Here is a 27,038-nt window from a genome sequence, read left to right on the forward strand (position 1 = left end):
ATTATGTTAATTACCAGTCGCCGTCCGGCCGGCAGCCTTGACGTGCCACCTACACGCTTGCCGCGTCCTTCACATCCTCGTACGCCATCCTCGGCGATGTTTACACAAAATAACTATAAAACATTCCCCGAGGATGCACGCCCGAATCTTCCGAGCAATCCGGGAATGCGCATGAAAAAATCACTTAACGTGCGATTTTATGATCCTTGGGCCCATCGCTTCGACGGCGTGTGATTTGGCTTATGTACTTTCCAAAGTCCCGGAAAAATTCGACGAAGAAAGTGCGTGCGACTCCTGGCCGCTAGCTAGGACTTTGGGTTCTTATGTATTCCGCATGCACTTTCGCACATGGCACGCTCGGGAGGGGAAGTGCATTTTGACCCGGACCCGGGCTTCCAGGCTCGCTGTGTTCTCTATCCCTCACCCTCAACTCCCTCATCAATCCCTCTCGTTCGTATAGGTCAACCGGCAGAGGGCCACAGCAGCGGTGTGCAAGGGATGCAACTACTTTATTGTATTTATTTTTCTACCCTCCCTCGGTGCCCTCCGTCGGTCGTGTGCCGCCCGTGTGCGCCTTTCTGCGGGGTTGTGGCTGGAGGTAAAAATAAAGTTGTCAAAAATCGACAACACGACGAATTCGGTAGCCATTCGGTATTCGTAACCGTACAAACCAGGACCAAAGTGCGCACGCCACGACGCGACACAGAATCGCAACTCCGTATCTCTTCGCAGGATAATATTCTCGGCCGCGAACCCTGGACGCTGGTGGTGTGGTTGCTATGGCTACAGTGAACTCATTTTACAGTGATATTCAGGCAAACTATGGCGGCTGTTACGGCTACTCTCAGCCGTGCCAGGAACAGTACAGTGTGACCAGCTTTCAATCGCCTGCGCTGCAGTACGCAGAAAGTGTCGGGATCCAGCCCCAACAGCAGGCGGAGTCAGGCGCAACTGGTGTGCTGTGTCCGCAACAGCATCTGCCGGAAAAACCAGTCACTTCGATCTACGGCTCCGGCCACTACCAGTGCAGTGGCAGTGAGCAGTATGCTGCAACTCCTTACTACTCGTCCGGGCAACAGTCTGCCTACGCGAATCATCTGGACTCCTACTACAATTATCAGTATTACCCGATCGCGCCTTCACATGCGTCACTGAACGTGGCACAACCCTCGGTCTCCAGCCAGTACCAGTACACGCAGCTATCGGCAACGGATGCGCTCTACGCTAAGAAAATCGATCCAATTGCTGAGCCGCCCTCGAACACGCTGAAAAGAAAGTGTTCCGCCGAAGACGACGAAAACTCGGTGAAGTGCCCGGAACAGGACTCGCCCGCCCTGCGCGCGCTGCTCACGAATCCGGCCAAAAAGCTGAAGTATAACCCGCACTATGCCCGTGCTGGGACGCTGACCGGATCCGCTAGTTTGTCCCCGGCAGCCAGTGACCGCCTCGTGCCGGACATCGTCCCGATGTCGCCGAACAAAACGGACGACAGCATCGATAGCCTGTTGGAGAGCGCCACTAAGCATGACTACGAATCGCTCGGAGAAGGGCCCAAGTTCGGCCTAGCGCACCTGGGTCAGCCCGGAACTCCCCGGTACGATGGCGTTAGCACTCCGCCTCTGTCGCCGAAGGGCCTGGAAAGTGTCCCAATGCCATCGGAAGCGATGGGCGTAGGGAAATGGGTGCACCATGGTGATTCAGAAGGTACGTACGGTGGAGTGGAGCCGTTGCGAACCGGCTTGCTAACTTTTGTCCTCTCTTCGATCTTACAGAAAACGCAAAAGAAAACGCGGCGAAACGAACACGCCAATCGTACTCCCGGCACCAGACGCTGGAGCTGGAGAAAGAGTTTCACTTCAATCGCTACCTCACGCGAAGGCGCCGGATCGAGATTGCCGGAACGCTCCATCTGACCGAGCGTCAGATTAAGATCTGGTTCCAGAACCGACGCATGAAGGCCAAAAAAGATTACCAGTCGACCTCTACGACACCGGAGCTGGCGTTCGACGGAGACCTGTCGCAGCCGGGCGTGGCCCACGGGCCCATGAAGATGCCGATGCCGTCGTCGCAAATACCGGTTTCTTATGGCAACGGACAGCAAGAGGCTACGAACCAGCAGCACCTAGACCTTCACCAGCACTACCAGCAACAGTCCCAGGGCGCAGTGAGCAGTGCTTCAAACGGTCAGTGGCCTTATCACCACTCGCAGGACTATTATCACTCGCAGCTCCTGCAACACACCCCGCAGCAGCAGCACCAGCAGCCGCCAGCGCAGCCGCAGCATCCGCACTTTGGTCAGCATAGCATTCCGCGTGCCCCGTTTCCCTACGAACGGGTGCAGTACCACCCACTGTCGTCGTCGTCCGGTGCTGCGGGCATCACACCCACGTTTGCGTGAAATCTTTCCGTCCCTTGAGACGGACCCCTTCCGCCCAATTGTAGATTGCCAAAATATGTTACCCAGCGACCGACCCTTGTGATGCCTTTATGGAAATTAATTAGATTTGTAAGCGAACAGAACTTGTGTAGATAAAAATATTAAATTGTAAACAAATCTTCTCGGAGCTTTTTATGTGCTGGAGTTTGCAGGTAACAAGGATATGCAAAGCACACGTGGCTGGGGCACGATTCCCCACGACGTCCCGAGAACTCATCAGCTTCCCCCGTCCCGTCCGGCCGATAATCGATCCCAGGGAGACGCGCTAGGTGACGTAGGCCCGGAACGGTCGTCCTGCCGAGTCGTTGATGCACATTTGCGGTAAAGTGTTCCTGGGGAGGAAAACCGCGGCCCGTAGCTGCGGGGCCCAAAACGAAACAGATGGTCCCTGATGGTCCCTTTCCTTTCTTTGCGGCCAAAGGTAGGCCGCCGACGAGGCACACGGGAACGAAAGGCGATAAAAGGGCGACAAAAGTGCCACAGGGAGGGTCATTTTCGGCAACCGACCGACCGACTGGCCAACTGGCAACTGGCCACGAAGGATACGCGAAAGGAAAGCGGAGAACGGCACCAGTAACGGCACACACGCAGCGATTCCGGGGGTGACATACCGGGACCGGGGTGGCGTTTATCGGTAGAAATCTTACCTCGCGCCATGCCATTCGACATGGGGTGTCGAAGGAGTGCGTGGATCTACCATGGCGACAGCTTAGGACTGGATAATCGCTTCACAGTTGGGCAAACAGTGTGTCCGCGCCCCCGGTAAGGTGTTTCGTTCGGCTATGATTGGTTCCATTACTGATTTTGGGTAATCCGGATTAGCAGGACGCGACGAGCCAATCAGACGACACGATGGCATCCGTGCCAAGATCAAGGTCAGCAAAGGCAAGGGCTGCTTGGTTTTCGCTTCTGACGCCTTACGATGCTTCCGTTTGCCCTGCCAAACTCGGCAATCCGGCACTTTCTTGGAAATCGGGACCAAATCTCGGGATATCGCGTTCGCGTTATGAATGAGGTTACAATAATTAAATTGTAGTTTTCCTTCTCGCAAGATGAATCTGCCTTTTATACGCCCCATGGAGAGTAAATGTCGCGTAACTGTCGCCACATAATTTTAGTCTCTTGGAACGATTTTTAATCCCTACCACCACAATACGACGCCGGCGGACTGCAACTGAACTGAGACTTTTATCTCCCGGTGTATGTTTGCCAGAAGGTTAATTTTGTCCCACTATTAGCACAAGAAACACTTGTCGACTGCCCATCCGCACATCAACCGCGAACCCGGCATTCATGTGTGCCAAGATTTTAATTTATTAGTTGGCCCTTCAACCGCTCCGTTCGTTCTGGGGTTTGATTGTCGGTCTCCTCAGGACGGGAAGTGCAAAAAAAAAACTCATCGTATGCTTCAGTCTTCTGGTGTGTTGAAAATTTTGTTGTGTGCCGAACTCGGTTGAAACTTTGAAGGTCGCATGATATTTAAATGTTGGAAGATTCCTGATACACACAATGTTTCCTGGTTCTAGGCGTTCCGGTTTTTACTTAAACAAAAACACTTAAGTTTTATGCATAGGCAAAGATGGTGCATTTAAGCTGAATCCTTGTTTATCTTTACTCGCTTTATCTAGTGGGGCTTTTGTAGCATACTTTGGAGTCAGTATTGGAGACTTCGATATCAGTAGCAGACGTTCGATGGGCGGGAATCGGAGAATCAAGCAAATTTACCTTTCTCTTTAAAAACGCAAACGTTCGAAGGCATGAAAGCAACAAGAATATGGTTTTACAAGTTTATTAGTTTATATGTTCATGAATTTTTGAATATTTTGGACATGTTCTTCGGGACCTTAAGGACCTGGTGCTCCGCTGCTAATATTGAACATGGTAAAGGCAAACGGGCCGCTGGATGTAGGGAAAAAACATGTTTAGGGCGCAATTTCATCAAAGGTACGTACATAAACTTCGCTCGGTACCCCAATTGGTCGTACAACTTACTTTTTTGAAACAAGAGATCCTACGACTCTCACACACACCCAGAGTACATCGCAGGCACACGAACGATCCGTGCGATGTATAATTTTCTCCCGCAACTGGTAGTTGGGCTTTCGGTACTTATTTTATTAGTTTACACTCGTAATGATCCCAATAAAATGAAGAAGATATTCGGTTCTAGGGATGTTGGCAGACTCTCTGAGTTGGTGCTTTATTGGGGTACGGATAACAGGTTCCCCGTCGAGCAGCGAAGGATGATAAAGGCATAGATGCGTGTATTTTCCGGTTCGTAGCAACAATTTGGAAGTGTGTGTTTTTTCAGCTTTCCCATCCGGGCGGCACGCATGCACCAGTCTCGGAGCTGACTCCTGGCGAAAGGTACTATAATTGTAAAATTAACTATTTGAAAATACATACAGTGGGAAACGTACAGTCTCTTGTCGATGTGTCGTACCTAGCGGAATCTTTTGTCTAAAATCTTACAGTTAAACATACGCTGCCTCGGTCAAGGAACCCGTGCCGTCCTCTATTTGTAGCTATACTACTTTTCGTGAGCTGTGTCTAATAAAGCTATAAAGCAATTTGTTGGCGGGTTTCACCGTTGGACCCATGCAAGTCCAACAAACTGTAGCCAGAGCCCATCAAGACTGTCAAGCGGTGTCTTGAGTGTCACTGTTGGAATGAAGAAATCAAGGAGGAGGTGATCAAATCAAATCAAATTTTCACGTCATATAACGTAAACGGTCGGAACGAGGCACACTCCCCAAGAGGTCGCTTCTTACACGATGCTCACAGTCGGTCGCTGCACGACTTTGATCGGAGCGGAAGTTACGAAGTAATTAGCGCCTTTCGGTTGTTGATCGTTTGTACCAATCATGTTTACATGTGTGTGATAGCAGCAGCACTGTTCGAGTGTCAGGCTGGCGGGATGATCAAAATGCATCGAACTTGCTGGCCCACAAACTCGTTGCTGGCTGTCGGCAACTTTAGCACACGGTGCCTCATACTGGTTTCTCTATCTGCACAGTGTGTGATGCTTTATTTGTTTATTAGTTTGTTCAAAACAAATTATAAAGCACAAAACAAAGCATACATCTTCCAGCGACTAAGGCTTGGCCGGCTAGGACGTCCCGCTACGCCGGACCACCTCCCAGAAACAACGGGATCCCGAATGTACTTTGGTTTAAAGGCAACGCGTCGAAGTGCCGCGACGCATGAACCGAAGATTGCCACACGCCCGACGATACTCCACTGACTCCTAGATCGTAAATGCCGGGGACGCGCGCATCGAGGCCGGGAAGTTTCAAGGTTGACAAGCAATTTCTTTTGCTCTATGTCTTTATTACTATGCCCTTGTCGCAGCTCATATCGAAGGAGTATTTAAATAGTGGGAAAAGCAGAAAAGTCGCTACAGACGATAACGTAACAGCAGGACATTTCTTCACCTTCGCTTCGCTGTCCTCGAACGGTTAATAGTGTTAATGGCCGGGCCAATGGGTAGGATCTCCTCTAATTGCTGACACACGAATGGCAGCAGCCTCGAGAAGGATGGATATCGGCAGAATCCAACAGAAGTGTGCCGTTTCCTGTGAATATCCCACGACGCACAAATTTCCATAGCTGCCAGTTTCGACAAGTGCTCCAGTGGACAAGCACACAAGCTAAAACGGCAATGGCAGAGTCCCCAAAGTATACAATGATAGTTAGGAACAGTTTCATAGCTGAGTACCGTTTCTCTTTCTAGTACTAGTTACTAGAATGCCTCACTGTTCTAGTTGAGACGAATGTGCTTTCTCAACGACAAAAGTATCAATATACAAACCAGCAGACACGTGATGCGAATGTTGGACACAGCTGTTGAACAATGTACACACGGGTACTGAATTTTTATTGGGCTATGATTTAGATTTTTATATTTTTAAAATTGTATTATCTTAGTTGGTTTGTTTCAATTTTATCAACGACATTTACTAAAACATTCCCAAAGCAGTTAAGATATGCAATGTAAGCAGCAGTAAAGTAAATTTGGCTTTGTTTAAGTATTTATTTATAGTTTAAAGGAGAAAATACTATTCAATTACTAACACTTTTCACCTAGCTGTTCATACAGTTCTGAAGCAAAGCTGGAAGCAGTTTTGTTAGAAAGTGTACTTGGGAGAAGCAAAGAGATTGTTCTAGTTCAAAGAAAATATGGTGACCGTGTGTTAAGTATATTCACTTATAGTGCGTACCAAACGTTTATAAAGTACAATAAGGTCAAAACAGTGAATATTTACTAATGATCACGCAAATTATATAATCGATTATTTATTGTAAATAGTTAAATTAAAAGTTTGCAGTTTCGAAGCTATTTTTATTTCAAACATTTCGACCTTAAACCTTCTAATTTCAGTGCTATTTTTATTTTGGTTTAGCAAACTGCTCAAAATTTACTTAAATAGTATTAAAAAATTTTAAAGTTACTGTGTGTTGTGTGTGTGTGTGTGTGTTCCTTTTTTTTCATGCAAAAAATTTCATGCAAAAAGTTTCACGCAACTGTGTCGAACAGTGACACCTAGTGCTTGATAGCGAAACTGTAGAACTTTTTGCCAAAGCTTCTTTCTTCTTCCCTTTCTTTTAGTTCTGGTTCTTACTATATTTCGTTGGAAAAATTCTGATTTTGCCGGATGAAGTCATTGAAGAATCCTGAAGGTGAATAAATTAATTTTCAAACCATTCACAATCTGGTCCAATAGTGCATTTCAGTATTGTAAAGGCAACAATTTATTATGTGCATTCTTACTTTACAAAATAAGATTTAAAACTCGCTGGAAGAAATCGAAGTGAAACAACACTAACACTTTTATATTTGTTGAAATGTGCGCCACCTGACAATCCAATTTAAAAGCAGAAAGCAATGGTAAATTGATTGAAACTCGTTACATATTATGACATGCAATTAAATTTAAACGATCGGCTGACGCTGTACTTTGCTGTTCTTGCGAAACTTTGTGGCGGGCTGGCTCTTTCAATTTTCCTTCGCTCTAAGCTAGACAGATGATAGTGTACTGTTTCACTCTTTTCCATGAAAAATATTGCAAGAACCCGACCGTCAATGGCATGCTCGCTCTCTAAAAATGCGAAGACGAATTTCCGGCCCTAAAACACAAAAAAGCCAACCGCACAAAATCTGCCCTTGCGGCCATTGTAAATGGATGGTAATAATTACGATAATTTTTGGAATGTTCTGTTCTTCTGACTTTCGACATCCAATTACAGCAAAAGTATTCTTTTGCCACCAATGCCATCAACTCTGTGCCAAACACTAACGAATATCTAACGTGTTGTTGGTTTTTTGCACGAATTCTTCAACTTTCACTGCTGTTGCCTTAATTTTTGTCAGCAGCAATGAGGTAAGGGTTTTGGCACTATAAAGTGAAAAATTATTCAACGTCCTATGCCCCCTAGTTAGTTACAGCTGAAGACAGGCGGATCCAGTTGTCGAAATATTTGCTAGATTGTTTTCCAGGAAGCACACTGATGCACGAATATAAAGTATATGGTGTCGAAGTTTTCTGTGGACGGGGGACAAGATTGATAGCACCAAAAGGTGGCTTCAAAGAAACCTTCACACTTTTCCGGCAAGGGTTGCTGAACTGAGTTGAAAGAGACTCTTTTGCTTTTATCTAATTGGTGGCACGATAGCGCCTGTTCATGGAAAGTTTTGTCAAATCTACCAAACGATTCGCAGTACAATGTTAGAAGTTCAGAATCCTAGGTTGAGATTTATCAATTGTGCTTTTCAAAGACGCCAGGCAAGTCGTCATCGCGTCATTAGGGATGAATATTGAAAAGAACATGTCATCTTTGCCCTTTTGAATCAAGATCAATCATACGCCGTTGGGCAAATCATCATTTCAAATGTATCATAAAGCAGTTGATAAAGACATTGCGCACTTCTAGACGCACTTGACATTACAGTTTGTGTTTTTGTTGATGTCCTATCAAGGAGTTTAATTGTGAAAAAATTCTGATTTCATATGAAAGTCGTTCATTATTTTCAATCCCAAGCTTAAAAAGTTGTTCCCTCAATCTTAATCTTGACCAAATTAAAAGAAATCAAAAGTCGGTATGTAAGAAAACAGTCTATGGCACCGTTCAATTCTGTATCTTCGAGTAAAGTTTGAAGTTTATATTTGTTATGATACCCGCACTTTTTAAATCAAGCAATCCACTTTTCCACTGTAACGTTGTTGTTCTCTTCATACAGCCGACCAAAAAACTCCAAAGAGGCTTTGGCCCCTTAACGATCTCGTTCATTTTCTAATATATACGGAATGTTTAATGTGTTAGGAAGAACGGTAGCCAACCGTCTTGGAAGAAACATCTGCCAAACGACTTTAAAATATTTTAATTAATTGGTTAACTGAGTTATTCGTTTGAACACCTTTATTTAACATTCATTTTAAGGTCAGCAGCAGCAAACGCAAACACGCCTATTGCTTTGTAAACGAAGTAGACGCCGTTGGTTCCCTCAAGTGACGGTAAAACAATAGATGCCACCTTAATGCAATGCCAGCTCATTAAATTTGAGATAAAAGAAGCATCCGGCTCCAAGTCTCTCAAATGATAACAACAAAAACTAGCTCATTAAATTCTATTTACTTTTCCACGACAACGGTTGGGGAGATTTAAGTTCTGATTCTTGTTTGCCGGCCAACTTCCTACAGCCACGATTGGATGAGAGAAAACTTAAAAATTGGGAGTGGAATCTCTTTAAACCGTTTTTCTCGTTCGTTAATCCTTAACTTTATTCCGCCCGTTCCGGCCGTCGTACGAGGACTGATCGAAACCGAAGGAAAAAGTAATAAAAACGTGGGACATGAGGACACATTCTTTTACCTTCCATTTTATATCCCACTGAAGCACCTTTCGGCTAGAGAAAATAAAAACATTCAAGAGAGAAGACATTTTTCAACATGGCTTTCTTTTTCGCTGAACTCTCTACGATCCCGCGCCGGTCCAGCAATAGTGGATCTGTTCGATATCTGGGACTACCTCTGACACGATCGTCGATTGTCGCCGATCGCGACCATACCTGGTGCTTCGGTGTCTGATCGCATGGCAATCAATGTCCATTTGCTTTTCCGAAGGAAAGAAAAAAGAGGAAAGAAACACGTCTGCGGCAGCGCGACGCGACTGCAATCGGAAACCGAACGCATAACAATTCTGTAATTGATGATCTTAAATACAATGATAAATTTCCTTAATGATCTTTAAATTTAATAAGTTAGTTATAATGTTTTACTTCCATCCTAACCGACCTGCCGAGAAGAATGTTTGTTCTTGTGGGCGTGTGCGTGTGATGGTGGTGGTGGTAAGGATTGGGCGAATAAAAACGATGTCTTAATTCATTACTATTCCTTGGCGACGAGGCCGACCGATGTTTGCCTGGCACGGGCACGGGCACGGGCACGGGCACGGGGAGAAGGTTTAAGCGCGGACCGATCGAGAAATCTTGATCGCTATTGCAGGGTAGCTGAAGGTGTGTAGCACCTCCGTGCCTAAGAGGCATGCCTGAATACCGGGAAGACCGCGGATAGCGAAGAGAAAAATAACACTACAACTTACTTAATAAAGCGATCGCTATCCCCGGCGAAAACGAATAGAATAGAAACGCTCGGGCTTCGGCGATCGCTCCTGACCGCAGCCCAATAGCTCGTAGCTCTTTTTATTAATTATGTCGGGCGCGAGATCGACACAACATTGGAACGTCCCGGAACGAGAAAATCTCTTCGCCAGGCAAGAATTTTACTGAAACCCAGCCGGGGAGCAATAGTATGGCTAAGTTTGAACTCTTCTGGTCCGTAGATTGGACACCTAGTCGAAAACGAGTGAATAGTTGAAGGGATTATTATTCTTATTATTAACTCGTTTCGTTGTGTGGCCGTTGGTTTGCCTACGCGAAGAACAGTTTCGTAGCGTATTCAAACCGTAAGCCAAGAGTTAAGAGAGAAATCTCGACGAGCGAGAGGAGTGAAAAGAAACGGAATTTGTTTGGAACAATGGTGGACACGGCATGGGCGTGAGGTTGTGCACTGTTCCAGGGACATGTTGGAAGATTATATTCAAAATTTGAAAATTGATCATTAATTATAGGTGATCAGATGCTAAGATATGTCTTTTCCAAAATTCCTCGTGCGATGCTGTTGCATGCCGCGGCTTACAAGTTGATTGTTCCTCCTCTATGCGGACAGAGAAGCCCGGCGCGGTTTATGATATCATCACTCGAGCGTTTCGAAGTGTGCGATACGAAGTTTTCTTAATTCTTAAGCGGTTTTAGTTTGATATTTCTCTTATTGGAAACGACTTATCGAGAACCATTTTTCATCGCCAAGCTTATCGGAGACGTTATTTTTTACCGCGCGCTCGCGCCGTTGCTGAGGAGTGCGTACCTGTCGTGGGCTTGGACTTGCTTGTTGCAATCGCCGCGTGATTTACTGGACATCTAAGTTGGCCGGAATGGGATAGAAAAGTTCCATTACTCACGGGTAGACTAGTATTCTTTGACATTGCTATTCGCATATTTGAGCGTCAAAATGAAAGCAGAACGCCATTAAATCGATCGTTAAATAATTTTCCAATAAGACCATTGGCTAAGATTTGAGGACATTTTCGGCAGCTCCTCAAGTCTGGTCTGCCCTCCAAATCTAGTGGCCAAGTATTTTTTGTTGATGTTTCATTCAATTGCAGTAAAGTGCCTTTCGCCACTTGGCCGTATGTAGTCTAGGCCATTAAACATTATCGTTCTGATGGGTTGGCCAGAGAGCCCGCAATTGTTTGAGCAGTGACAAAAGGTTAACAAGGGACCAGATAACCTCCCGCCCGATGGCCGGCTGGTGGGGCTAAAGTGTAAAAAATTTGTTCAAAAGCAATAAATTATCAATATACGGAACACATGCGGAACTCCTTGGAAACTTAAGCGTGAAGCGCAAGCATGACCTCCTCCATGAGCTGCGGTGTGCATGATTAATGATGTTTTAATAGTATTGATAAAAAGAAACAACCAAAAGCGCTAACAAAACAGGCCAGCGCTTGGATTGACTGCGTCACAGTCACACCCTGCCTTGCCGTGACAAACAAACGCCAACAAATATCGTCAATCGAGCCCGAGGACTCGAGCGAAGAAAAGTGGTGTTACGCGGGCGCATCCAGCGGGCGTCAAAAGTTTACGTTTTTCAATTAATAAAATTTGTATGCTGAAGCGTCTCGAGCGTGTGGCGGCCCTACGCCATGTGCTCAATTGCGTGAACCTTAATACCTGTGCACGCGCCCTCGTTTGCACTGCCGAAGGATCGCCGAAGCCGATCGAAGTGATGAATGAGTCGAACAGTAAAATTATGCCAGATCGTGAGCGATCGCCATTTGCTCGTCCATTCGTTCGTTCGCATTTAATTGTAAAGCCAGAGCTGCAGCTTCTAGTTTGATTAATGATGCTTTATGCGCGTTGTTCGATGTACGTCAAAATTCAGCGCTTCGCAACGGGAAGCTTTCAATGTGTTTTATGGTATTGAAAATCGAAATTGACGCACCTTTGGAACCGCATTGTCCGTGTGTCTTTCGTTGATCCTAAAATCGATGGCCTAATCGGTGTTAAATATAAAACAAAATGTAATACTTGATGCACCGCAGAATGCTCCCTCAAATTGCAGATTTTACGCCTCATCGTTTTGCTCTCTTTTTGTTTGGAAGCATTTTCACCCAAACAGCAGCAGCACAGTGGCAGTTGCCAATCACCGACGCATCGCATCGCCCCGTATATTGAGCGATCAAGGGCCGAAGAAGAGATTTGCATAATTTTCATTACGCCAACGGCACATTTGCTGCCTGCAATTGGCTACAAAATATGTGCACATGACGCCGCGCGCGTGTAACGTCGGAAAACACACACACAGGATTGCTTCTGGCGAGCAATACGTTATCAAATTTCGTCAACATCACTCATCTACAGCTGTGTCGTCAATCAGATAGCACAACGGCGGGCTGTGAGTGGCTCACAAACCGAGCCCGGTTCGGGCACAGCTGGACTCATTGAACAATCCCGGGGTCCCGTGCGAAGAGAAGTTGAATTAGAGATGCAGATGATTAGATCGGGTTTGGCAGCAGGGCTCACATGCTCGCAGGAGCTCGATATGACAGGAGTGTTCTCGGCCATTTTGAACAGGAAATCAAACCGATGGGAACGGGCGAGACTTGCGCAACCGTACGAGTAGAGCAGTCCGCCCCAGCGTCAACGTCACGGGCTGTGTCAAGGCATCACCGCGACCCTTTTATTGCACACTGGGAATATCCTCTCGGATTCGGATCCTGCCAATGATCATCGTCAACGTTGTTGCAAGGGTATTCGTCTAGCCCCGGCCCGAAGTCCCGGCGAAGCTGCTCTGCCGCTCTAACGCTACGCTGCAGCAAATTAAAACGCGCAAAAACACAATGGAGATTGATAAATCGCCGTCAATTCGTCAATGTCAGAATATATTAGAGTGTAACTATTTTTGTTTGTTCTTTTATTTCCTATCCCTCGCCCGGTTCCTCCGCCCGACGCCTGTCGCGGTTCTTTGGCCGAAGGTAACATTTTTGGGACCGCGCATCCTACGCATCTTCCGCCTCGCGGCGTGGCACGGATTCAACGCGTACTTAATGCGTTCTGAGCGTGCCGAGCGTCTTGCTCACATACCATTTTGTTAGGGTAACTCTGGTTTCTCGGCTGGAATGCTCAGGCAACGGCCTCTGGTGCCGTAGCCGGTTCCCCGTCGGTCGCAATCTCCGTCACGGAATGATGACACCATGTTTGAGCCATGATTCGACCCACGATTCATACTGAGATGTCGAAGGATTGGTTAATTTCATAAACTTCTTCTTTCTCTTGCCACTACTACTAGCCCATGGATCGATGGATATCACAAGTCCGACCGTACCGACACTCAACTGGCATGTGTCTAACTTTGGGGTTCTGCCTGTCAATCAAAGCATGCGGCCTTAGGTAAAACTCGAACCGCTCTGAACAGTCGAAATTCGGGGCTTATGCGAATGACGGACCAGTCTGTATGTTCCGTGGCATTCTTTTTCGAGCATAGGTGCAAACCCGAGCCTAGGAACATGATTCGATAAATATTGGTTTCCACTTTGGCATAATTAATAACTTAATTATTCAATTTGCAGCTCGGATTGACCCTCGGATGGGAGGCTTTCTATTTGGTTAGTCCCGTGTGCCCGTTTGTGTTGTGAGTGCGCGATTGACCTTTCCGTTCTCTCGTTCTTGCTCCCATTAACCTTTGCCGATCGTTTGCCGAATCTCCTACTGTGCCACGGTGTCAGGTGTTTCGGTCACTGTTAATTAGAAGCTCCAGGAACTTTTCATCTATACTTCGACTAGACAGTGAACACCAAGTCCGCTATTCCGAACGCAGTCAGCGTAGAATGTACGCTTCCTTGAGGAGGGATTCACGCCGCCTTACCTGCGGTGGTTATGTCCAGTTTGAAAACGGAAAGAGCTGGCGTAATAAAGCCATGAAGTGGGTGAGTGCAACCGTCGATTGGAAGAGGAACGGAACTCGAATCCCGATGCCCAGCGAACACGGTGTGCGAGAGCAGGAGCGAACGCAAAAACATGCGAGAGCACCGAATGTATATGTATGTATGAAGATTAAACACAATGATAATATCAAAATAAATTATCTCCTCATAAAAATTAATGATGATCATTTATTTTAGGCAAAAAAGGGAAATAATAAAATCTTAACGTTTACCTCGCACGCGTGGGCCGCGCTGTCGAAGAGCGATCGTTCGGCCGTGGCGATGGTTCCTGTCCCCTGTCCTGCCCTGCCCCGGTGGTGGTTAAAAGCCGTGAGGTCTGCTTTTTGTGGTATCCCCCCAGCTACCGTCGCCTTCCGGACAGGCTAGACCATCCTAGGAACCCTTCCGCCTATTGTACTGTCTGGTTTTTTGTCTCGTTTTCCAGAGTTCCACTCTAGTGACTACCTTCCATGTTCTTTCTCTAGCCTAGCCTTAGTCCTGTGGCTGGTGCCTGCCCATACATGCAATACTTCCAGCTGGAGAAAGCAATGGCGTTCACCTCCTTCGACCGTCTTCGTGGTAAAACAAATGACAATAGCAGAGGTAAAATCTGTTTTGAATACCTGTTTTGTTTATTTCTACATCAACACACACATTTACATGAAGCTCCACGAATCGAACAATATGATCAGGACTCAAATTTCAAGTTGGTCGTACCCATATTGCTGCCTGATTGGCTGGATTGGATTGTTTTTCGCCTGGGTTCGCGTTTCTGAGCTTTGCCTCTCAGCCCCCAACGTTCAATACCCAACGTGACTCTCGGCAACCAACTCTTCCGGGCGTTATTGATGAGCTCCCATTTCGGGAGCGATGCCTTTAAAAGAGTTGTCAACGTAATTGAGGTATTTTTTCATTTGTCCCGCTCCGTTCGACCGCCGCAAACCGCCGTCTCCTTCGCCGCGGACTTGGTGATCCTCACCACGGGGACTAGCGGCCGTAGAGTGCCACGGCCAAGATCATATCTTACTCGTCACGTTGATCCTCTTCGGTGCGAGGCACTACATTAGCATGAAGCACGAAGAAACGAGCTTCTAGTGCGAGATTTCGTTCGACGGAAATATTCAAACAAGCTCGGCAGGAAAGGAAAACCACAATTTTCCATAACCTCGCCATCCACAAATGAACGCAGAACGGCAGGTAATTGCGGCATTGTTTTAGTACTGCCTTTCACCAACTTTAAAAGCGGGATCCGAGGGGAACGAGTGCACCGGGCAGCATAGAAGAGGGATAAATAGAAAAGATAAATAAGTCACAGTGCTGCGCTTTTTATAGGAAAATTTTTAATTGAAACTATTTACATGGTGCCCAACTGGCTGAATTGCAAGAAACCGAAAGATGGAAAACAGAACGAGTAATCTTTATCACGATAAGAGGTAATTATAATGATGATGATGGTGATGGCGATGCTGCTCAAGACGATGAAGGTGATGATAATGTTAATGATGATGATGTGATGTAGTTTGATAGAGTGATCAAAACGAGCAGACACTCGTGAATGGGTGTGCTCGAAGCAGACGGAGCGAGCGAACTGTAAAGATTACATCGCTAAGAAAACAAAAGTACTTCGAGAAAACTACACACTCAACCTCAACTGGAAACAGGAAAAACCCAGAAATTACGTTCAAATCGACGGTTTCAGCGGCGGAGAGTAGGACGCGCTACTTTCGAATATGTTCCGCCGTGTTGCGGTGGAAGGCATCCATTATCGACATCGTGTCGTGTGGCCTAAGTTCATCAATGCGGTGCTGATCGTGTCATGTTGTAACTAGAAGCAGAACGCATAAGCGTCTTGGAAGCGAAGTATGTGGAACACTTCAGACGAGCTAGATCCACGAATGAAATTTGAAGCTGATCGTCCTCGCTCCTTCTCTCGCTCACTCCTTGCAACCATTTTGACATTCAGGTGGTACGCTCTTTGCACCTTGATGAGTAAACCAATCATCACCCATTTTGCAGAAGCTCCCCATCACGAAGCAAGGGCATGTGTTTGGTTATGTTTTGATGGAAATAATTACAGAACCTTGCATTACGTGCCACAACGCCGAAGAAAACACTTCATATATGATTTAAGTACCGCTTTGCCGATCGGTCAGCATGGTGGTTACAGTTCAATATAATTTATGCTACGGCGTTAGAAAGTAATAATCGCTGTTTTAAAGAAAATGTCAGAACTACATGTTCAATTACTGTTGTGACGTTGGCGATGCTTTGTTCCATAATTAATTTACAGGAATGTAAACGATCATTGTAAACTATCACAGTGGTTTATATTTTTACAACCAAATATTGACAAAGATGAAAAAATCAGCTTGGTAATTCAAAAAGTCAAAACATGAACAAATATGTTGAAAACATATTTCCATACATAAAATGTTGTATTTGTTTGGGTTCTATTCTTTAGTACGCGTCAGTGATGTCAAAAGGTGATTGTTAGATTTTGCGAAAATTATAAGGACTTCAATAAGAATCAGCATGCAGCCGTCTAACTGCATGCTGTGGGTATCTGACAACCATTAATGATGGACATTTTACGGGAGCTTTATGAGTTTACGCTTCTCTGGAGACATTTTCAGCAAGATGCTTTTATGACATGAAATGTGAACCTGTAAACCAGAGCCAGTCACTAGAAATACTTCCGACGCTCCAACTTCGCAGTAACTCTGAGGTCCTAATCGGTTTATTTGAAGTACACAGCCATCTTTGCATCCTGGGAGGCCGTGAAAAGTATGTTTCATACAGTTCTCCTTTGATACCGAATGAGTAAGAGATTCGGCATGAATTTCAGACGAAACTTTAAATGAGTAAATGGCGTACAATTTAGCACTCCATTGGGGCTTTCCGATACGATTCATCCATGGCTGCCCGTCTCCATTCGCAGGAAAACTTCTTCACTGATAGATGTATAAGTTCTCCATTGTAAGAAACATAGAATTCGTTGAAAGACCTTAAGGAGTACAGGATCCCAATATACCCTAAAATACCATAAGAACGATCAGAAATAACTTTAGGGGAAAAATACGAAGCTTCTACTCTGTGGGGCACACAAATTCCTTTTGGTAGAACTTTCAAAACTCCGGTTTATTGTACAATGTTCTCATTCGGCCTTGAGCTTCGTTTTGAGCATACTTGCTTGACGCGTTGCTGACCCCATGTTTCTTCAAATAGCACGCACTGCGATTGACAGTTGACAAGAATATTAATTGCACCTCTCTCTGCACTGCACGCCGTCTATTGATCGCTAGATTTGTATTCTTTTTGTTCTGCCGGAAAACGAGAGCCTTTCAGGCGAGTCCATCTCAACCCCTGGCCTCTCCCCTGCAGTGCGCGTGTAAGATTCGTCCATCACACGGTAAGTCTGTTGGTGTTCAAATGATGAGAAGATTATCTGTTTGCTTTGTTCACCCAAAAAAAAAAGCATCCCAAGCAAAAGGCCCGGTCATTTGAAGGGGAAAACCTTCGGAAATCTGCCAGCAATCAACCGCAGCAAAGGAAACTATTGAATGTCCTATCTTCTTGCTATGGCAACCAATGAAAAACGAGCTACTTGGTGGAACGAAAATTTGGAGTAAGGACAGATGAATGCAGGGATGGATGGATGGATGGATGGATGGAAAGAAAACTGTATCAATTCCGGTTCACAATCTCTGGAGAAATGATTATTTTCGCTCGAACCGTCCCTTTCGTAAACGGCCCCGCTGCCGTTCCGGATTCCAACTGCTCAAGCTTGATGGAGCTTTGCTGTTTTTCGCCTTCGTCTGGGACCATTTTCTCTGGAGGGTGTCTCCCACCTTACGGCGCAACCCAACGGGCTCAGTGTCATCATGTGCGAGGGCAAAAAAAAACATCGCAGTTTTCACGCGCCATGTTGTGTGGCCAGCAGCAGCAAGGAGCGACCGTAGAGATGGCGCATGAAAATGGAAAAGGCATTTCCCTCGCACAAATCCGTCAAACCAGGATCCGTCCGTCCGTATTCGAAACGAAAAGGACGAACACAATGGCTTCGAAGGATCGTGTATTCTGAGCAGGGAAACAGAAAGAGAAGTATATATACGCGCGTGTAAGGAGGAAGAACCACAGGTAGGGCGCGAACGAGGGACGAAGAAATGGATCTAAATGCGCAGGGTAACAGCACGTTTGTGCTGGCTCTGACTGACAGGCTGGTAGGTTCGGCTGCCCTTCTCTTGGAAAATCATGCACGTCATAGATTAATGACGGCAATCCGTCAACATCAAGGGAAACCAGCTTTACAGTCTGGCCGGAAGGGTGGTAGGAATAACGGCCCAGAATATTGGGCTGGGGATGACGAAGTTTCAGTCATGGCGATAGAAGAAACGCCGCCGTTTAGAAGCAGCCGGAACACCTTTTTTGAGAAGTTTTGTGATCAACAAAATAATGGAGATTGAATTTCGTGCGTGTATTTTTTGTAAAATTCTCTTCGAATATAGCTTAAAATCCTAAACAACAACGAGCTTCTTACTAGCTCGTTTATTGGTAAACACAAAACGAGTAAAATTTTCGTCAACTATAACTATGGACCGGGATAAATGATTTCAGCAAGCGTATGAAACATTACATGAATGTCATGAAGTCATACATTTTAAGTTTAAGTTATCCAGAATGTCAGATTTTTAAATATTACAGTTTTCAGTTTCCAATTCAAGTCATAATTATTGTATTGCCTACTGGAAAGGTGTCCTTGTCCGAAGGTGTCAAAAATGTTGGCACTGGCACCTAGGCAACTTAGATTTCCATGGTTTGCACTTTGGTTAAATTTTGAAACTTACTTTTATCAAATCATGTCATCAACAAATCAATAGTTTTCAGGCAATTGGTTTTGAAGGTGTGTCACTACAACTGAAAACTAATGTAACAGAATCGCCATTCAATTTCGTATGAGAAATATAGAACATAACAGATTCCTATGAAACTGTTGTGCTTTGTATCAAAAATTCCTACAAGAATCCTCATAGCAATAGTTTGTTGGTGAACCGTTTCACAGGTAGCCACAATACTGTCTGTTTTTCATCCTTTCTTCGGAGGCAAATTTTAAAAGGATATGATAAAGTCAAGGTTAAAATAATCCTTTATTTGGCCCTGCACTATTTACAAACACTATTAGTTTGAATATTGTGAGTCATAAATCATGTTTAGTAACATGAAATGAATCCCTTGCAAGGCCATAAAAATTCGGGCACTTACAATATGAATTGGCTTACCTGGCTTATCCTATATCCTGGCCAAGTTCTACTTTGCAACAAAATATTTGCCAATTTCATGCCAGTGTTGTTTTAGAAGAGTAAAGCGCAAGGTCAAGAGCGTCAAGAAAAATCTCACAGTATCAAGCAGAGTTATTCGTTCGTATTCTGAATTTCATAACACCGATCTAATTGTTTGTATTACAATGTGACATATCGCCAAGTCAAAATTATGGTTTATCCAAATCTAGTTTAATCTGGTTGTATCCATGTGTTATAGACATCGACCGTTATATAGTGATACGGTGACGGATAATTCAACCAAATTCAGTGGCTTCCATTCGAATGCATTGACTTGTGATCGATTTTCGAAACCGTTCATTTGTGGTTATATCATGTCCCGAACGCCCTAATTGCATTGATCAACGTAAACCAAATAATTTGGCCGCCGCTATCAGCGAATCCTGCCTGTAATTACTGGCGCGGTAGACTTTCTCTTAATCGATTCGCATTAAAACCATCCTGAACCACTCGCGCATACGTTTTCCTATCTACCGTTTTTATTCGCTAATGTGCATTGCGAATGACTGTTGTGCCTAGTGATGGAGTGTTACAATTTGTGTCGAATAATGCCATCGCTCTATGCTGAATCAAAACAGTAAAGCATGGATTCGATCTGCCAGGTTTCAGGCCGACAGGTCATGCGCGTCGATTCAGTTTAGTGATTGGCGGTTGGCTTGAATAAATTGCAGCCAAACGAAAAAATGGATTTGGGTAAACTTGTTTGATGTACTGCTACAGCGTGGCTACACTACTTTCCGAAAACACATCGCCGTGCTAGGATGTATGCTCTCGAAAATCTTATCGCAGTAAAAAAAAGTGCTACCAGAGCAGACAAAAATTAAGCAAAAAGAGTTTCGTGAAGTCCGTGAACGCTTCCACACCCAAATAGTTTCCATTCTAGGGGATGAATGATCTCTACGAGGCCTGAACTCTGTTTTGTATGATTACTTTAATGGTGATGACAATTGTCTCAGCGTATGTTGTTGTGCACGGTAATGATGTTTCTCGTTGATGAAGCCGACATAAACGAGTTTATCAAAGGGAATTATATCTGCCGGAGTTTAGTGGAGTATCGCCCAACACATACACTTACAGTTTGTTGATGGACGGACATGGCGAAGAAAAAGTTGCTCCATATTTGGTGCTCCGCACCGAAATCATTATAGTTCCATTTAAGTTTGGAATCATACGAGAAAAAAGCCCTTGTGTGTGAGCGGGTAGGTGAATGATGGTTCACCGGTTCAGTTTCTATCGCAAAAACGGGACGGTGAAAGCGTTCATGCTCAATGAGATGGCCGGTTTCGTACTTTTCAACGGCAATTATTTTGTAATTGAGATCAAGATTGAGGATATAATGTACGACGATTATTATAATAACTGAACATAGATTATTTTTTGACGCCGGCTAATATTGAAGACTCATGAAAACACGCTACAATCGTTGGCCAGCGTTGTTAGCGTACGATGCGTCCTCCTTATGGAGTAATGTATTTTTCACACATTCGTACATTAGTAAGGGATCAGTTTTCTAAAGCTGCATGAAATTCTAGGGTACGTGCGAGGAGCCCGCTTTGTTGCCAACCGGAGAGAAGAGAAATTGGTCATTATTGCTTCCAATCACCAACACATTCTTAAGAAACTTATTGTGACATCGAAAGCACCGAAAGATTTAAGTTTCGTCCAGCTCTTGAACAAATGTTTCGATTAAAATAAACCTAGCCTCTCTTTAACAATATTGAAACACAGGCACTGAACTAGATGCTACTTACTGGGTAGTCAAGAAATCTTAATCTCCAATCCGCTAGCGAACGTAAACAGCGGAATTGATCTTTTGGTTAATGAAACAAATAAATATGGCAACCGCCTTTAAAGCATATCATATAGTAAAGTGGTTTTCGTTAAGCTTTTATTAAACATGGCTCAACTAATAGATCGTATTCATTTTGATATTTTTTATGTTGTTCTTTTTCAGGTTATGTGAAATCGTCCCACTGTTAAAAATGTTGCTTTCAACATACAGAAACAAATTTTTACAAAGAATTAATAAAAAAAAGTTCACGAAATGCTTGAGTTCAAGTAATTGTTTAATATCACTTAAGCTATAAGCACTTAAAGAATAAGCTATTAATTTAAACCACAAAACTTATTTCTAAGTATCCGACATTATTCGTTTATTGTATGTTGATTGTATGCTTTGTGATAACAAACATAATGTGAAATGAAATATGAAAAACATAATGTAGAATGTTAGCTTTCTTCTGAATTCATGAAATCATAAAAATTCAAATATCATTTGATTCCTACGTAACTACCACCTACTGAGTTTGTTTAACTTATTTTGAGTTCATTCTATTGTGATGATAATGATTTTACTGTCCTTTTTGTGGTTAACGCTCCTTGAAACGCGTCATTCACTGTTTATTGAGTCATAACACCTATGTTTGCGTCTTTCTTCAGATCTTCAAGGTTCTTTCGAAAACTCCGGACCTCACTTACGTCATAAATTTCAGTTGCATCAACACCAATCGCTTTAAAACCAAAACATAGCCTTGACCAAATCCTTAATGGTTCTCTGCTACGGTAGCAAGTACTTGGGATGGTCGTTAACCGTTAGCGAAGAACTGAAGGACGATAATGGAGATGATACAAGGGATACACAAAATCAATCCAGTATTCTGATTGAATCACAATTTTTGAACAACTATAATAAGCTAAAACTTATTCTTGTTCTAAGAATGCGAAATTAGAATCAGAAACCATGAAACCCGAATGTAAAATACATGAGAGTTCTGAATAAATACAAATCTCTCCAAAAAGGAAAACGTTTTTCCTACGTCATTGTTAAGCAGATGAAATAAAACGGCCACTCCGCTTTTCCAAGCCGGAAACAAAAAAAAATGGTACGAAAATAAACAACAACGGACTCCACGACCTTTCTGAGGAACAAACCTCTTCCCAGTCATCTAGACAGCGAATGTCCTGAATCCCAATCCCGATACCATCGACCGGCGAAAAACGCTTCGTCGGAAAATGAGAAAATGAAAATGCGTGGGTGACAGAGTCATCAATCAAACATGGGATGATGAATGATAGGCCATCAAGCAATGTATACATTGTAAGTGTATTTTGCCCTACCGATTTTTCTCTTCGGTTTTCGAACAGTGGCCCCAATGGGAATGCTTCCACCAGCGGAAGATTGTTTGATGTTCGCTGTGTGGAGTACACGGTTTCTCGAGAGGGTTATGCAACACAATGTCAACAATGGTCATCGAATCCTCTACATTACGTCGTTGGAGCAGTGAAGTGGACCGGCATCATACACTAGCGCTAAGCCACCCGCAAGCCATTCGCACAGAAAAGAGCAATCCAATCCCACTGATAGGATGTATTTTGTTTCAGTTTAACCGGTCGAAATACAAATACTATCTGTTTCAGCAACTGAATTAGAACTAATGGTGTAAATTGCAATTGAATCACGGTTTATAAAAATCACGGTTTAGTAGAAATATTTACATAATTTATGAAGAATAATTTCATAAACAGCATTTCAATTGGAAGCATCTTCGCTAGCAATGTGAAAGGAAACAAATTTCAATAACAAGTTTTTATACTTTTCGATATAAACGCCTATTTGTAACATTCACTGCAAGTTCCATTAGCCTTAAAGACAGCAAGACTACACTATTCTCATGTAATATTATGAATATTAGTCAGATGAGGTATTTTTCTTATGCAAAGTTAATCTCAATATCAGCAGTTCTAAAAATCACATTACGCAGTATATCACACTAGAAGAAGAGTGGCCAAGTGCACTGAAACTAGGGGCAGCATCCATTAGCGAGATGAAAGTTAACGTTGTAACGCAGTCGTGAAGAAGAGCTAGTTTACAAATAGGCAGCCATGTGACTCTACAACAGCACACAGGGTTGGTACAGGCAATGTAACTGAAAGCACTCGGTCTGCTGCATCTCAGGTCCCGTGTAATGCATTAAAAAAACGTGAAAAAGTAAGCAAATGTGACCCTTACTTGAAAGTAGAGTAATTTGGTAGACATTACATTTGCCTAGCGTTACTGTGTCAAATGTAAAAACCGAGTTGCCGAGGTGAAATTTTGCGACACGTTGACGCCGACAGTCGTTCGTTCGTGGATTTGTGGTCTTGTGTAAAAAAATTGGCTTCTTTTGGACAAACAAAATGTTGAATAACAAAAATACATAGTTGCGTAGTTGAATATATTTAGTAATAAGGCAGAAAACACAACAGGATGCGAGATATACGACCATTTTGAACGAATAAAACTATTGTCGAATACTTTTACTACTTTAGTGAGAATTCATTGACGATCGCTTGATGCATGTGTTTGTATCCGCCTTTTAAATCTCAAATTCAATCGTAAGATCGTAGGTGTCGGTAAGCTTCTCCAGGAAGTTATTTTCTCCTTAATTTATTCTACCAACTATTTAAAGCAGCATGAACTGCTCATGATGCTCATACATCAAAAATGTTTATTCCAGTGCATTGGTGGTGCTGAACCAATGGGTCGTTCCGTTACGAGAAATGCAGGTAGAAAGCCAAAATGGAAGACGTAGTTGTGAGAAAGACAGAGAAAACGTAGATAGATTCAAATATGGCAAAGAAGGGACACAGCCGTATAGTCTTTTTCCACATATTTCATTTGACTTTAAATGTGTATGCATGTGGGGCTCAATAGATGCTCTTCAATGTCCGCTAAGAAGCTGATCCTGAGAGAGAGTGGCAAAGCCCGGAGAAAACGAAGAAACGTGCGGACAGAGCACTGATTGCGAGAAAGAGATTTTTACCGGACCATCGCGCAGAGGTGAGAGTGAGTCATGATGTAATACGCCATTCTTCTTCACGAGGCAGTGGGCACATTGAGCATAACATATAAATAAATAAATCGACAACACTTTAGCTAAATGAGTTTCATATTAAATTTAACGATGTGGCAGTTTTTCAAAAAGTGACTCCAATAAAAACAGACACCAATCGTCTCATAAGTCGGCGAGAACCGGCGCTGGGTGAGGCAACAGTTCGCACTCCAGGCAAACGGCTGGTTAGAGAGGTGAAGGAAGTCGCGATGGACAGCAAAAAGTAGCCGACGAGACCTAGGTGTGAGATCGGGTGGAACTAGTAGCCGAAACAAAACGCAGCATTGCCACTATTTATGCAAACTGTGTCGTCGTTAATGAACACCTTGGCCGCATCACGATTGCAGCAAGGAGCAAGCAGTCAACTAGTTTTCGGTGCAATGTCAGCAAATGCATGATTACGAAGAGTTCGTTTTTCAACTTATTATCAAACTCAGCACTCAGATCATGTGGAAGGAAGGATGCATAACGACGGCTTTTTCAACGCTAACAACATAAAACAATCATTCCGACTGATATGAATAATGGCAGCAGAGTGTATATGTCTTGATGTTGCTAAAAAGTAAAACCCCGCAGCAAAACCACAGCTGCTCGTTTGCTGCCGATCATCACATCAATTGCCGTGGTAGTTTATATTGGCGATTATGATCGTCATTAGTAAAGTGAGCAGTGTTTTGATTTGAAATGATTTGTTATACAATCAATTAAAAGTTCGCTGTTTAGCTTTCTTCACTCGCACTCGCACCAGCCGTTTGACGAATAGAAGGCAGTTAAGAGGAAATTTTGCTAATCCTTCATCGATCATGACTTGCATCTCAAGGTCTTCGACGATACCGAACGACCTTGACAGGACTCCGAACGTCGGAGCAATGCACCATTTCTGGTGACTAACCCCTTACGGGCATTACTGAAGCAATGCATGTCAATAAAATCTATTCTATCAGGTAATGGGTTTAATTCGTTTCACCGTACATGCCATTTTTCAAGGACCAAAACAAAACTGAACCGTACGATCACTGACCGCTGGCCGAAAGGTTTAACGATGCTATAAAACCGGCAAAGGACCGGCTACGGAGGGTGAAATTGAAAGGTTTATTTTTGCAAACGAATCGTGCAGAAACTTTTGCAAGTGAGGTTGGTCAAAAATGCACTTTTCTACACAAAATGGGACCGTTATTGTTGGAACTGAACTAGACCATAAATTAGGCCAATCCGAAAGACTTTGTTCGATTGTTAAATTTTGGTTGCTGCAGACAAGCGATGTGGGACGGCGTTGGTCAAAACAGCCAACCCTACTCCCTCCCTGGTCAAGGTTGTCGTAAGGAAGGCCAATACTTGCCGCTGCAAATATGCAAACCACGTTCCATTTGTCAAACTGCGTTTGTTTTCTTGACTGACAGATTTGTTGATCATTTTGTGACATCGCTTGACATTGCTCAATACTCGTCACATCACATCGCCAGATTGCTGCGCCTTTTCCTAAAAACTGCTATTAATGTTTCATGAATGAATTTTTCATTAAAACTTTATTAATTTTTATACGTTACATTTAGTCGAAAACGAAACTCACTTTACTGCTATGTCACTATCATATTTAACAACGTTTTTTTCAATCATCGCAATTGAAGACGCTTTCCATATTTTCTATTAAGTCGTAGAATTTTAAACAACATAAAGCATATGCACCAACTTCCGAGAATTATTCAAACTGTAATTAATTGTGGCTCTCCCTCGCCCGATAGATTCAATTAAAAACATTCCGCTATGGGGCTGATCCCACGATAAAGTGGCTAGGCCACACTGTTGTTTTAAGTGACTATTGAAAGGACCCGCTTGAGTTTGCGTACGCTCCTCCTCCTACAAAGGAATTAGGAAGGAAAAGGACATTCGTTTGACGCACTTACACCATTACGTGATTTCCGCCGTTAAAAGGGGGCTGTTTTCCGACCGAGAGGATATCAGCGGCACTGAGTGAGGGAAATCTATCATCGAGGGTAGATTTTCTAAGCCCACTTGGCTCATGTGAACCTCGTAACACTCCCCACGGAGAGCTAATGAGTAAGAGGTGCGAATAAGGGAGTCTCCTTCAGCACCACGAGGGTGAAACGCGATATCAGCTCTTATTTACCAGCGAACTTCTAATGCCCTTTTCGGGTTACGGTGCTTTTACTCTCCTGTCGTCGACAGGATACACGGTGATCGCGAACTGTTTGAAGAATTCTTTCTCAAGAGCTCACTGTCTGCCTCTGGTCTGATGCCTGACACCCGCATTATAGGTGCTACAAAGAGTGTATGTGTTTGGGTGGGTTTCACTTCGTTTGGATACTTTTCCTTTCTAGCACGATGATAAGCTTCGATGCGCTGCGTACCGTCTCTCGGGATTTATCATCGGAAAAAGTAAAAACTTTTCCCTCTGCGTGTGACCAGAAAGTCGCTTTACAAATGTTGCTAGGGATTTGAAGAACGAAAAATAAAACTGAAGCACAAGAAAGTACTTCCGAGTTCTCCAACATCCAATCGTTGCGTTGTGCTCTGGTGTCAAACCACCACGGAAAACGGAAAACCAAGAACCCATTGTAGATGAATAACACAAAAAAAGTCTTCGGCGACGCAGCAACGGCGGAGAAGAATTATTTTATATTATAGAAAATACATAGTAACATTTTTTCTCAATGACATTGATGGATTAAAAAGGACGGAAAGCGAAAAACTGAAAATGTCATTCGGATTAATGCTGTTGGGGCTCGGTGTATATTTTATATTACGATGCTTCCGTTTTCTTACCGCCCGGCCGACCGACTGGTTCCGAATGCTGTGGCCGAAAGCGAAGCAATAGTTGACACGCTGTGGTGG

General features: G+C 43.8%; 1 protein-coding gene across 1 annotated transcript; it reads left to right on the plus strand.

The window, feature by feature from the left end:
* Positions 1 to 779: 779 nt before the first annotated feature.
* LOC128270532 (segmentation protein fushi tarazu) lies at positions 780 to 2,398 on the plus strand. The gene is made up of 2 exons (XM_053007940.1): positions 780 to 1,704; positions 1,773 to 2,398. Exons 1-2 carry the CDS (start codon positions 780 to 782, stop codon positions 2,396 to 2,398), a joined length of 1,551 nt encoding a protein of 516 aa, XP_052863900.1.
* Positions 2,399 to 27,038: the final 24,640 nt, after the last annotated feature.

This window comes from Anopheles cruzii, chromosome 3, assembly GCF_943734635.1.
Source record: "Anopheles cruzii chromosome 3, idAnoCruzAS_RS32_06, whole genome shotgun sequence".
Taxonomy (NCBI): Eukaryota; Metazoa; Arthropoda; class Insecta; order Diptera; family Culicidae; genus Anopheles; species Anopheles cruzii.

Excerpts from the sequence above, each read along its gene's own strand:
- LOC128270532 (XM_053007940.1), top strand. The coding sequence starts at position 780 with ATGGCTACAGTGAACTCATTTTACAGTGATATTCAGGCAAACTATGGC. Across the intron at positions 1,705-1,772 it reads GCACCATGGTGATTCAGAAG|AAAACGCAAAAGAAAACGCG; the intron begins GTACGTACGGTG and ends TCGATCTTACAG.